Source organism: Tachysurus fulvidraco, chromosome 2 (genome assembly GCF_022655615.1).
Source record: "Tachysurus fulvidraco isolate hzauxx_2018 chromosome 2, HZAU_PFXX_2.0, whole genome shotgun sequence".
Taxonomy (NCBI): domain Eukaryota; kingdom Metazoa; phylum Chordata; class Actinopteri; order Siluriformes; family Bagridae; genus Tachysurus; species Tachysurus fulvidraco.
This window is the reverse complement of record NC_062519.1, coordinates 13,661,888-13,674,090: the sequence shown is the minus strand read 5'-3', so window position 1 is coordinate 13,674,090 and position 12,203 is coordinate 13,661,888. Positions and strand designations below refer to the sequence as shown.

The following is a 12,203-nucleotide window of genomic DNA, read 5'->3' as shown; positions in this document are numbered from 1 at the left end:
GCTCTGTAGCAGACACGGATTTACACTTAGCAGTGATTTGTGTTGTATTACTTCACAGCAAATCCCTAACGCCCATAAGGACTGGGTGTGTGCGCTGGCCTACGTGCCCGGGCGTCCCATGCTGCTGAGTGCCTGCAGGGCGGGAATGCTGAAGGTCTGGAACGTAGACAACTTTACACCCATCGGAGAAATCAAGGGTCATGACAGCCCCATCAATGCTATCTGCACCAACTCCAAACAGATCTTTACTGCCTCCAGGTACAAACTACAGACTAGAGTTCATTCCTGGAAACGGGCATGTAGACAGAACAGGTTCTGTTGGTGGAAGAGAGAGTGAGAAGATAAACCTGCTTTTTGAGTTATTAGCCTTTGTGGAGAGATATTGATGAAATCAATGCTGAAAAATAAAAGATCTTGTCATTGAGCAGCTTGTTGTTTTGAGTAGCAGTTACGGTTCTTCTCTGCCTCTCAGATCTGTTGTTATACTGTGTTCTTGACAGAACACTGTTAATAATTAACCTAGAAATATTACAGCTCTTCTACAGCTGCTGCATCATGTTCAGGTCATCGACTCTGGCACTTTAAATGAAAAGATGTGAAATCTTTTTCTCATCAAGCATCTTTGCTAACTTTCTTTCTTTCTTTCTTTCTTCACTCACTCACTCTCCTATGTACTCTGTTTTTTTTTCTTTTTTCCATTTGTTGTTTCTCTTTTTCTTTATCTACTTTTTGTTCTCTCTCTCTCTCTCTCTCTCTCTCTCTCTCTCTATGTGTGTGTGTGTGTGTGTGTGTGACTGTGTTGTGGTGCGTGTGCAGTGATTGTCGGGTGAAGTTGTGGAGTTATGTTCCTGGTCTCACTCCCTGCCTGCCGCGTCGCGTTCTGGCCATCAAAGGCAGAGCCACCAGCCTTCCCTGAGCTCCACTAACACCTTCCGCCTCTGCTCTCTGGTACTGCCTTCCTCACACACTTACTTTATTTCTCTCTCTTCTCCTTCTTTTCTTTTTTTTTTTTTTGCTCTTACACTCTTAGCTTAGCTCTTCGCTCTTTGTTCTTCTCTCACAGACTTGTGTGTTCTTTTTTTTCTCTCTCTGACTCTCACTTTTTCTTTAAAAAAAAAAAAAAAAAAAAAAGCCTCCTGCCATTAAATTGGACGACAAGCTCCGTTTTAGCTTTCATTGCGTTTAGGATTCTTCTTCCCAAGCACAAAACTCTGTTGCAGTTCCGATTGAGTCTAACCCGAGGGCAGAAATCCTCTTAATTGTGTCCTTTCTTGAACTCTACCACCGAGAGCTGTTGTCTGTCTCATGCCTCGCTGAATCTGCTGCTTCTGATTCACTGCTATAATATAGTTGTACTTAAACGAGTCACTTTATATTCCACCAGATTCGCTACAAGTGCGAAGTACAAATTTTAAATATCTGTACTCTTGCCTTGCTTTAACTTATTGTATAGACCTTTGAGGATTCTGCTGTATCAGAGACATAGTAAATGTGTGTTATAAAAGAGCCCACAGTCAGGGTTAAATCTTTCCTTTAGGATAAACGTGCCAGGGTTTGGTTTTGGCATGCTTTCTTTGCGGTAACTCTCCGGTTTTGATGTCTACCACATCTCAGCTGCGGAGGAGTTCCTGTCAGCCTGTTTCAAGATTCATTCTGCTCCTGTTTCTATTTTTTGTTCTCTCACACTTTCTTATCGTTCTGCCTCTCTTCCCACAGTGACAGGACTGTGAAGATCTGGAACCTGAGGATCGCAAAGAAGAGGTGACAGCTTGACGGTGTAAACTATGGTCTTACCTGCCTTTAGTCGGGCTCATGCCTGCAAGGTGACTCGGCTTGTCCTGAGAATTCAGAGGTCAGAGGTCGCAGTCTGGAGCTCCAGTGCAACGTGAAGGTCTCGTAATAGAAGAATGTTCACGAGAAGGTGAAGGCAATAGTGAACCTCAAGGTGCCACTGCGTTGGTATTTTTGACCGCACACCAAATAATGAGATGAGCGTGTGTCTACTTTGTGCGCACACGTTTACTGAAAGTGTCCTTCCGTGCCAATTTTGTTTTTTGAAGAAAAAAAAAAGCGTCACTTTAGATGTAGCTGCTGTCCATTTTTGCTTATTTATTATTTCAAGGAAATAAAACAGGCCGATATGGAGGCCTTGGGAAATCACTTTTGAGCCAAATGGTGGGGGGGAAGCACTTTTCAGTTCCTTCCCCCTGGAGACGCATATGTTTCTGTGTTTTGATTGACTGAATATCAGCCTTTATCATAGCAAGCGATCTACTGGAAGCAAGAAGGAGATTGATTCTTCTGTTACCATCTGGTGGAGGTTCTCTGGAGAGTCTGGATACAACCGGAGCTTGTTCCAAGACGTGACTGTGTAATAGTGCTGGCACACTCACTAAATGCCCCGTCGCCTTCCTCTGATAAAAATCTAATACGGACTCTTAATCCCTCATCATCTTGAACACGCTCAACACAACTTTGTACAGATTCCTCTTCTTTTTAAATAAGTGTCTCCTTGTCTGCTGTGATGTTTCCATGTTCTACCTCAGGTTTAAATGTGTTTTTTGGGTCTGAAGCCCTGTCAGCTATTTGCATTTGGAGCTCTAACCCATGTATATCTCCCAGTCTTCTTATTACTGGTCTGTGAATATAGTGCTCTCTGAGCTCTGTGAGCAACCTTATCCACACTCTGCTGAACAGACACTTTTCAAGACCGGCTTCAATAAGCTCGGGGCCAGCAGCAGCCCGGAGTGTGCAATAAAACCGACAGTTCGTTCTAATGAAGGCTCTAGTGCTTAAGCAGGCAGAATTAGTGAGTTTAGAAGGAGCTAATCTCTTGCTGAGAGTCAGTTCTTGATCAGTTTGGTTCAGGCCAAACCAACTGATGGGGTTTGGACTGTTCTTAACGCCGGAAATGGCGCATAGACTCGCTATGGTATCACAGTGATACTAGGCTGTTTGACATAATGTATTTTTCAGTCGCCACGTCTGTGAAAATATTACGCAGCTTTGTAGTGGATGGAGCTAGGGCTCTGTTTAGCTCACTGGTAAGGAAATGCAGTATTAGGGGATTACATGGATTATTTAATAGGATAGGAATTAGCAGCAACTTTTCAAAAGCGAATGCTTGTTGTATGGTTGCACATAACCCGGTTAGTTCACAGAACATGTGAACAGTCTCACTGGGATGTTTTCTATAATAAAAACAATATATAAATATTCACATGCTCAGAAACAAGTGGATCCCCAAGTGGTTTCTCCAGAGATCTGTTAAGAAACGTAAACTGAGTGAGTTTAGTCCAGACCTACCTAGTTCAGTAACCTACTGAAACGTAGGAAAGAAAGATCTCTATGGTGACAATAAATAGGGAGAATATCGTAAATACAAATTTACACAATAAAGCTAATCTTTGAATAGTCGGATGATGTACATCAAATAAATCGGAACTGAGCACATCCACAGGATTTATTTTTAAAGGTAAAGGGGTTTCTGCCTGCAAAAACATTGATAACCCCTAGTCTACAATCCCACAGACCCACTTCTCCCCAAAACCTGAGAAATATAAAGCATAATCCAAACACTGGCAGAACATCAAATACTTCTTAAAGCCCTTTGGGCCAGACACAAGTGGTGACTACATCTGGATTTATCTCATAGGATCCATCCCAATTTCCTTTTTCCACTGCTTCTCTTTAAAATATGCAGAGCAGTGTTGAGAAGTAGGTCGGCTTCAGAGCCGTGTTTGTTTCTGCTCACCTTTTTCCAGAGAAAATAAAACCCAACATAATATAAAGCGGTTGCTGTTTATTAAATGAAACAGGAAACTTGTCCACTCGTGCCAGAGGAGCTGACACGCCTGATGGGGGTATGTGGGCGATGGCAGGTTTCATCTTGGCACAACACTGGTATGCACTGAGTATTTTTAGAGCATCAATCATCATCTTCCAGGGCTGCACTCTTCTCCCAGCCCCCAGATTTACTGTCTTTTTTAATGAAACATATTTATCACCCTAATCTTTTCTGGGCGGCCCCTGGCGCATCTATATCTGTAGTAGCAGCTGTCGGTGGGTGCTTTGCTGTCAGGCCCAAGCTCTGATTTCCAGCTGAGAGGGATGGGTTCGTTGTGCTAAAAGCCCCGCAGCACAGATGAGGCACATCGAGCTGTGTTTAAGGAGCCGATGTCCCATTAAAACTGTGCGCTGGTCCCAATCCCCCCATCCGTTTTTCTGTATATTTAATATGATAATGTTCAAGCAAGGAATAGATGATTTTTGTCTTAATGATGCCATCGCAATATTATGTGAATATCACTGTTTTCTTATAAAAATGTCACGCTGCTGTTCAACTCAGTGTTTAGCATAAGACTATAGTAGATCTTATACTACAACGCTGTTGAATGCTCGATTCTGACCGGTTGCTTGATTATTATTTTTTTCTTTCTAAAAGAAACTCTGACTGTACAGTAGTTTCGACTACGATGTTTTTTTTTTTAAAAATACGCTCGTTCTTGTTGCTATAGCAACGCCCTACACTGAGACCTATGGAAGGAGTCTCCAGTGTCGGTGCTTTGTAACAATCAGAGAAAAAGCGTACACAGGACGGGAGACTTTGCACTTTGTAATTAATGAAGCTGAGAGAAGATTTTCAAGAGATTTTGGGGAGAGAGAGAAATAGAGACTAGTGATCGGTAGGACGTGGATGTTAAACAGCATTACTCATAGTAAATAAACAGTACATCGTCATTTAGTTCATAAAAAAACTGCGATTGTATTAGGATTTAGACACTTCAGGACACGTTATTGGGAAATAAACAATTTTTCTGTTTTATTCCTCACATTATAATGCGTCGCCAGCCAATACGAAAATCTAAATGTTTGTGGTTCTTTCTAGAAATAGTGTACAAAAGTATTGGCACTCTCTCTCAACTTTCATCATGTTTTTGAGCTATACATTATTCAAAGTTTGTAGATACTAGAATCTCTTTTTACCCCGTCCACATCACAAACACGCTCAACAAAAATCTGTTTTGAAATTATTTTTTTTTCCCTGTAGTTTTGATCCAAATACAAATTTTTTTTCCAGTCATGGGAACCCTGTGAAAATGGTACTTTGTAGAAAAAAACCCCAAGTGATTTGCAGCACTGTGACAGATCACTAAAGTTGTTGCCAAAGCCTTTGAACTGTGATCACTTCAGTGCTTCAGTCTCTACGTTTCTGTTATATTTATCATCTTCTGTTTCGTATCCTCCAACCTTTTCTCTTCTTTTTAATGCTGTTGTTAAACTAACAAGTCATCTACAGTTAGTAAATCTTTTTTTCCTCCTTTTTCAAACAGCGGCCCCTCATTAGTGAGCTGAAGAGACTGGATGACTGGATACATTCATTTCATTTTAGAAATGAAGGCATTACAGAGTCTTTCCTTTGAAACCATATTATCCATTTTCTATTTTTTACTGTTGAATGTTGACTGTGAAATAAGCGGGAAGGAAGCTTTATTTGGCTAGTGCTCAAAGACTGTGAAATGGAGGGATATCACCTCTTAGTGTGTGTTGAATGAAATGTGGATTTAATGGCTTCCACTTCACGCCATGGATATAACCGCAATACAGCGCACTCGTCGGCTAGCGTGTGATGATGAACAACGCTCCTGAATTTGCTCTCATAGTCGTGCAGTTTTTTGGTGCTCGACACAAACACAACCATCGCAACACGGTGTAAAAAAAATCTTTTTATTTTTTTTCTTGTGGCTTTCGTTTCATACAAACTTGTGTTTTTGCATGGCCTGAACATGAGGCAGAACTGAACTGTACACAATTAACACTGCACTGTTTTCTGCATATGGGAGGATGTCAGTGCCTGATTATAGGTATCTACAATCTAACCTGGGCTTTACCGCTGCTGCTACTGCTGTCTTATTTGTCAAGGTGTTTGATGCAGACAGTGTGGCGCGAGTAGCCTCTCTTTGCCTTACACTCCAACTCTGTTTCAAAGCCTTCACCACCTTACACTGATCCTAAGCACTGCCTTTTAAAAAAGCTCAGCGATGGTTCTAACCTTTAGATGCATCTGTCAATCATTAACAACAGATTTTGAAAATATTTGCCATATTATTTTTTGCAAGAAGACCTTACTTTTAATTTTGTATGGAAACATTGTATACCTTTTGTTGAGTCCTGGGAAAGGACTAAAGATTGGATGCCACTATTTAAAAAATAATTATGTCACTTAAAACAATCAGGATGTACACCAGTGTATGTCAGTTTTGGCAGGCGAAGGCACGTGCAGAGAGCAGGTACTGTACATCACACAGCGGCAAAAACAACAGGGTCAAAGGTGCCTTTTTATTGCACAGACTCCTCCCAAGGACTGGAAATGTTTCTACAGTGGTGTTTCTGTTTTCTTACATGTGCATATAGGTGTAAAATACTTGTTTGTAAATATTGTATTAATTTTTATTTAAGGTTTGATCACGCATTGCCACACAAAATAATAAAAATAGTATCATAATGTTTGGAATGAGTGTTTTTATATTTATATTTAATGCTGAATTTTTTTAACAGGAGGTTTTTGACAACTTCTGGCTTTTATGTTTTTCGCTTTCTTTCTTTCTTTCTTTCTTTCTTTCTTTCTTTTTTTTGGACTGACTTTCAAAGCAAAACTCCAGCAGGTGCTTAAATGTCACAGCCAATCACACCCTGAAAGTGTTTTCCATTTGTTCGTATCAAGCTAAATATTTGCGTGCTTGATTGGAGTGATGACAAATCTTCACCTTCTAATTGCTCTTTATTGACGTCCTTCAACCTTTCCATTTGCAAATTGCCTGGGAAAATGCTAAAAGAAAAAAAAACAAACCCTACCGAACCACATAATGAGAGAGGATTGTGCTAATACAAACCCACACACATTTTAAGTGCTCTTCATCGAGTGCTGAAGCAGTCCAGGCTCTGAGGTGGCAGAGGAGTTCGTACGGAGTTCAGTAACTGCTGAAATAACGGTGCCAGTCAAACGTCGCTCGTACGTCTTCATTTCCAGTGCAGATTGTCATCGTTTAGCTGCCACAGGTCTGAGACGCCTTGGGGACATGATGGACGAGGGCAATTAGTCGTGTGAAGGAGGAAGTGGCGCTTTGCAAGAGCTGTGTTCTCACGGGGAGAAACCCACCGAGCACATAACTCACTCTTATTTAAAATAAAAGTTCATCACTCTCAGGTGTACGGTAGCGATTTCCCTGCGCCTCTTGTGAGTTCAGTCAGTTAGATCGATGCTGTGGGAACAGAAACCTGTGTCACTGTGGTACATCATATCTTTGGGGTCATCGATAACGACCTCAGTAAACAACAAAATGACAGACCATTCGTTTTCCGCATTCTACGATTCAAGAAACAACATTTTCAAAAGATGGCTCGAATGATTTCTTCGGACCAGTTTATTTAGTTTACCAAAAATGTCAAACAAAAATGCATGTCATTTATCTCTTACTAAATGCGTTTAATGTGATGAGTACGAAGGAAACAGAAAGCTTGCTTAAGGAAGAGCAGGGATCAGTGTTGCCTCAGGAGAGCGAATGTAGCTATTACACGCACAAGCAACAACGCTGTCGATCACTACATGCCTACAAAAGTCCTGCCGCTTGTTAGTGTGAACATTGCTCATTTTCCACATTTTACTCCAGCATGGTTCAATCTTATCTCTATCTACCTAATCTGTAGCGGAGTCATAAAAACCTCCTCCTCCAATGATCACACCTCTAATAAAACCCCAGATATTTAATAAACCTTTCTGGGACATACAGTATTATCGGTTCATTTTGAGCTTGCATCCTCAAAATATGCAGTATACAGCCTTGGTTTTCTACAGTGTAGACATTTGAGCCCAGATTTTGAAAGCAAAAGCAGCGTGTTAGTCAAATCATTAGCAGAAAGTACTGCTGATCTCTCACTGAGGCACATCTGCTTTTTACGACATGCCTCCATGCTACTTCTATTCCTGAGCCGTGTCTCGCTGCAGCTTTAACCGACCCCCTGCTACTGGTGCAGCAGAGGCCTACACTGTTTTTCCAAAGAGTCTGAGGAAGGGCGATAACGAGTCGATTGTGTTAGGGCTGTGTGGAAGATGAGAGTTTTATGAGCAGGAGAACTGCTGTGGCCAGGGCTCATTTGGTTGCTGGCAGGGGAGCATGAATCTCTGGGTACTCACCGAGCTCTCTTTCTCCACATGACAGAACTCACCAGAGAGACGGAAAGAAAGAAAACAGGCAAAAAGGAGTGAGGTATATCTGTACTAATGAGCAAAGGATTAGAAGGAGACGGATATAGTTATCGTTTTTTAAATAGAAGGCGTAGACCGGAGCAATAGAGACAACACCTAGCTTAGATTGAAAGGAAGGGGATGGATGGATTGATGAAGCAGGAGAGCGAGTGATGAAGAGGCAGCTTGTTCCAAGGCACTATCTCTGTCTCCCGCCGAACTGGAGCAGGTCCATGGAGCGAAGCTGCAAGTCCTGCTACTGCTTTGATTGACACAGCAGGCAGGGATCTGGAGCGAGGAAGCGTCTGACTTGCCGGAGTCCACAGGAGGGTTTAATGCCAGCTGTCATTAAGACCTCATCAAACATCCCCCGCATCCTTCACTTGGTCCAGTTGGGGACACACAGTGCAAACACACAGTCCTGAGCTAAAATAATCCCGTTTGTTTTGCGGATATTCTTTATTCATTGCCTACAGGTCCAGCTAAGCTTTGTGTCAACAGATTTTTTTTTGTTTGTTGTTGTTGTTGTTGTTGTTGTTGTTGTTTGTATTTGGGAAATCTTTAACTGCATTTGGAGTTGTTTTAACCTTTTACTTTTGATAACTTACTCCCTTAAACCACTTTCAAAACTACATATTATTTTACTGTGTAAAATGTATTTAAATCCAGCTCATCTATGACTCAAAATCCTCCATTTATTAAGAAATGGAGTTGCTGAACCTATAGTAGTAATAGCCATTTTGCCTCAGTATAAGTACAGCATGACTTTTTGCTCCATGATTCATTCGATCACATCTTTAAGCATCATTTATCGTTACTGAACTCTTTAACCGAACATTTTTGTCCCTTACCATTTCGTTCTTTAAATGCTAGTCAGGTTCATACAAAGGAAAGGTTTATTTAACTTTATTTAACATTAATTGCAAGAATATTATTTTCCAATGTTTTATCTGTCTGCTAATAAAATCCAAGATCACCTTCTGAATGTAAAACTGTAAAAGTATAATTCATCTTGGGCAGTTTCTAACTCGTACTTGTTTGTCACCTCGAGCAAAGTTATTCTGTAGAAAGTTATTGTAGTTTCATGCCAGAAGGGAACTGTATTTTTACATGCACAATATTTTAGTACCTTAAAAAAACACCAAAAAAACAATATATGCATTGCTATTTTGTGTAGAGGAATAAAAAAAAATGTTTTACTGTATTGCATATTGCATTTACATTTTAATCTGTGAATTAATATGTAAAAAAAAGGGGAAATGATATTTTTATTAGATAGATCATTAAAAATGTTTATTCCTCAAATGGGAAAATATTAATTATATCAAAGACAAAATAATAAGCAAAATATACATTCAACTAAGTCATGTTTAACATTTTAGCATCTTTTTTAAATGTATATTATTATCATTTTAAGTATTGCATGTCACTTGTGATTCTTTTTTTCTTAATAGTTGATCTGTGTTAAACCCGGTTGTGGAATTTCTTGCCATTGTACATGCTATTGGAGATACAGAGCAGAAGAAGAAGCAGGAAGCTGGCAAAATGGAGCTAATATCGTTATAGCAGGAGTACAAAGTTCAATGTTTAGCACATTTAAATAATAAGCAGTGGAATGGTTCTGAGCCCTTATGAGCTTTGCATAATAAAACCTGAACATTTATTCTCTATTAAAACAGAATTAACAAAAAGATCTTCCATCTTGTAGCTGTATGCCAAGTCTCATTCATCCGTGCTTGTGAAAAAGCTTCAGATGAAGTCCGAGTGAGAGCGATGAACCCGAGCAAGTGCATTGTGCCATAGTTCCTGTGAGCTCTAACCAACATATGAATGAATTAATGAGCGATATTTGCATCCACATATTCCACTAGACAAAAGATAATTCAATGTGGAGAATGAAGTGGAACAACCTCTGCACCGATGAAAATATACCCTGGCTCGCTGGTGCATAGCCAACAAGTGTGGCACCTATTTCCTCTACAGAGAATGAACTTCTGAAATGCTCTTGAGACAAATCCTTATGTTTGCAGTTTGCTTTCTTTGTGTACTCCCATTAGATCAAAAGTCACAGTTAATGAAAACCCCCAAATGGCTCTTAATTTGTTTTCTTGGTTTTCTTCTTATTCTTTGCTGATTCTTTGTCCTTCTCAGAGTTGGGTGTCTCAACCTTCCAGTGCAGACAATTGTAGGAAACGATAGCACTGATCAGATATGTAGCCATACCAGTGTAGCCGCCGATTACCAAACACAGTGGCTGTATTAGCACAAACAGACAGAAGACATTGACAGATGCACTATCAGGCAGTTCCACACGGTCTGCCTTAGTCGCTTGCAGAACCCCGAAGAAATAAATCAGCGCCACAGCGGGGTAAAAGGCCAGCTCCACCATGCCTCTTGTCTTAATCTTTCAGTTCTCGCACTGACGCAAACGGTATATAAATGGAGAGAGAAATCTTTGCTCACAACCCTGCAAGCTGTCTGCTCAGTCCAACTGAATACCAAGAACTCCTCCTAAGGGGATTGGTTAAAATTGTGACCTTTAATCTGATATCAAGGTAAAACATTAGCCTCCTGCAGCTTTATCACGTGCCTTGCATGTTGGAAATACTCCAGAGAGTGCGAGTTCCATTCCCAGCTTCAGGTGGTCCCCTGAGGGTGACCTTTACTCTCTGAAGGTACTGAAGTAAAGCAAACAGCCACCTGCAGCGCTGCTGGGTAACATCTAATATATCTAAAAGGTGGCAGCTTGGCGGTCCATGATACCACAGAGAACCTGGATTAATCTGGTGCGCTGTGTAAAACTGAGATTATATGAATTTACTGCTTTCGAAACCTTTGCTTATTTTCAAAAAAAAAAAAAAATCTGGCGGATAGAAAGCAAAGTCTCTCTGTGAATTTTCAAAACATCATTTATTCACGGTTTCCTTGGCAAGCGGTTTCAATGGATGTTAGTTTGTGACTGTTTGAACACCTGCAAACTCTGGTGTGTTGTTTTCTCTGTTAGATTGCTATCTTGGCCCTCAGTGGTGATGAACAATAATACAATGCTGGTGATGACACATACACACACACGTACAGAAATGCCAAGCAGGATATGACAGATCTGCCTTGACTATACCAACCCTTTCTCTCCTCATTAATCAACTTATCACATTCTTTTTGTGATGGTCTTTATTTGGTCCTTACCCCCTTCAATTTTCTACACTTAATTGCATCCAGAATGGGGGGTATTTTTGGCCCCTTTGACGCAATGCGGTAAAAATACAGTAATTAAAGCGCCACAATCACAGGGAATGGTAGCTTTTGGCTGATTCTTTGGAAAAACATCACTTTCCCACCCCTCCATCTTTGTTTCTAGTGACAGTTCACGTCCCATCAGGCGGCAAGCTGTGATCATGCCAGAGATCAGACTTAATATGATATACATCACATTTTCTGATATGGAGTTTGGAGAATAATACGAGTTAGGCATGAATAGGTCTCGGCTGGCAGTGATGGTTGAAAAAGGATAGCTTTCCCATAGTGCTTCTAAATTGCTGGCACCACATGGTGCACAATTAGACTTAAAGGTCTCCCTTCCGTTGCTTGTCCCTCCTCCTATTCCTCCTTCAAGCCACAGGCCATGCCAGCCTTTCATCAAAGGCACATCTGCACATCCTTGTGACGTCCACCCACCAGCCCTCGATCCAGCTGCCCACTTGCTACGGCATGGCCTTTCAAATCAAGCCTGGCTTTGATGGGATGGTGGGGGTGGATAGGGTCTGAGGCATAACTAGCAAGACCGGGTTATGTCAATGCTCATAGATCTTCGTAGTGCCTCTGTGTCTCCCTCCAGGAACCAAGCCTGGATATTCAACTAAGGCCGGGATCAGAGAGGGGTTGAAAGCAATCATGCCACTTTTAATGGCTTGCTGTTGCTTGGGGAATTAAGATATGGTCTAAGAAACAGCAGTGACGT

The 12,203-nt window shown here is 41.0% G+C and overlaps 1 protein-coding gene across 5 annotated transcripts in view; it reads left to right on the top strand.

Moving 5' to 3' along the window:
- kif21b (kinesin family member 21B) overlaps positions 1-6,505 on the top strand; it is a 54,411-nt gene extending 47,906 nt beyond the window's left edge. For 3 of the 5 annotated variants that reach the window (XM_047806034.1, XM_047806035.1, XM_047806043.1), the window contains 3 exons: positions 59-258; positions 817-948; positions 1,717-6,505. In XM_047806034.1, the coding sequence (XP_047661990.1) occupies positions 59-258; positions 817-916 (300 nt within the window). In that variant the 3' untranslated portion in view covers positions 917-948; positions 1,717-6,505. The remainder of the gene's footprint in view (positions 1-58; positions 259-816; positions 949-1,716) is intronic. The other 2 variants (XM_047806038.1, XM_047806046.1) reach the window with 1 other exon arrangement.
- The last annotated feature ends 5,698 nt before the right edge of the window (positions 6,506-12,203 follow it).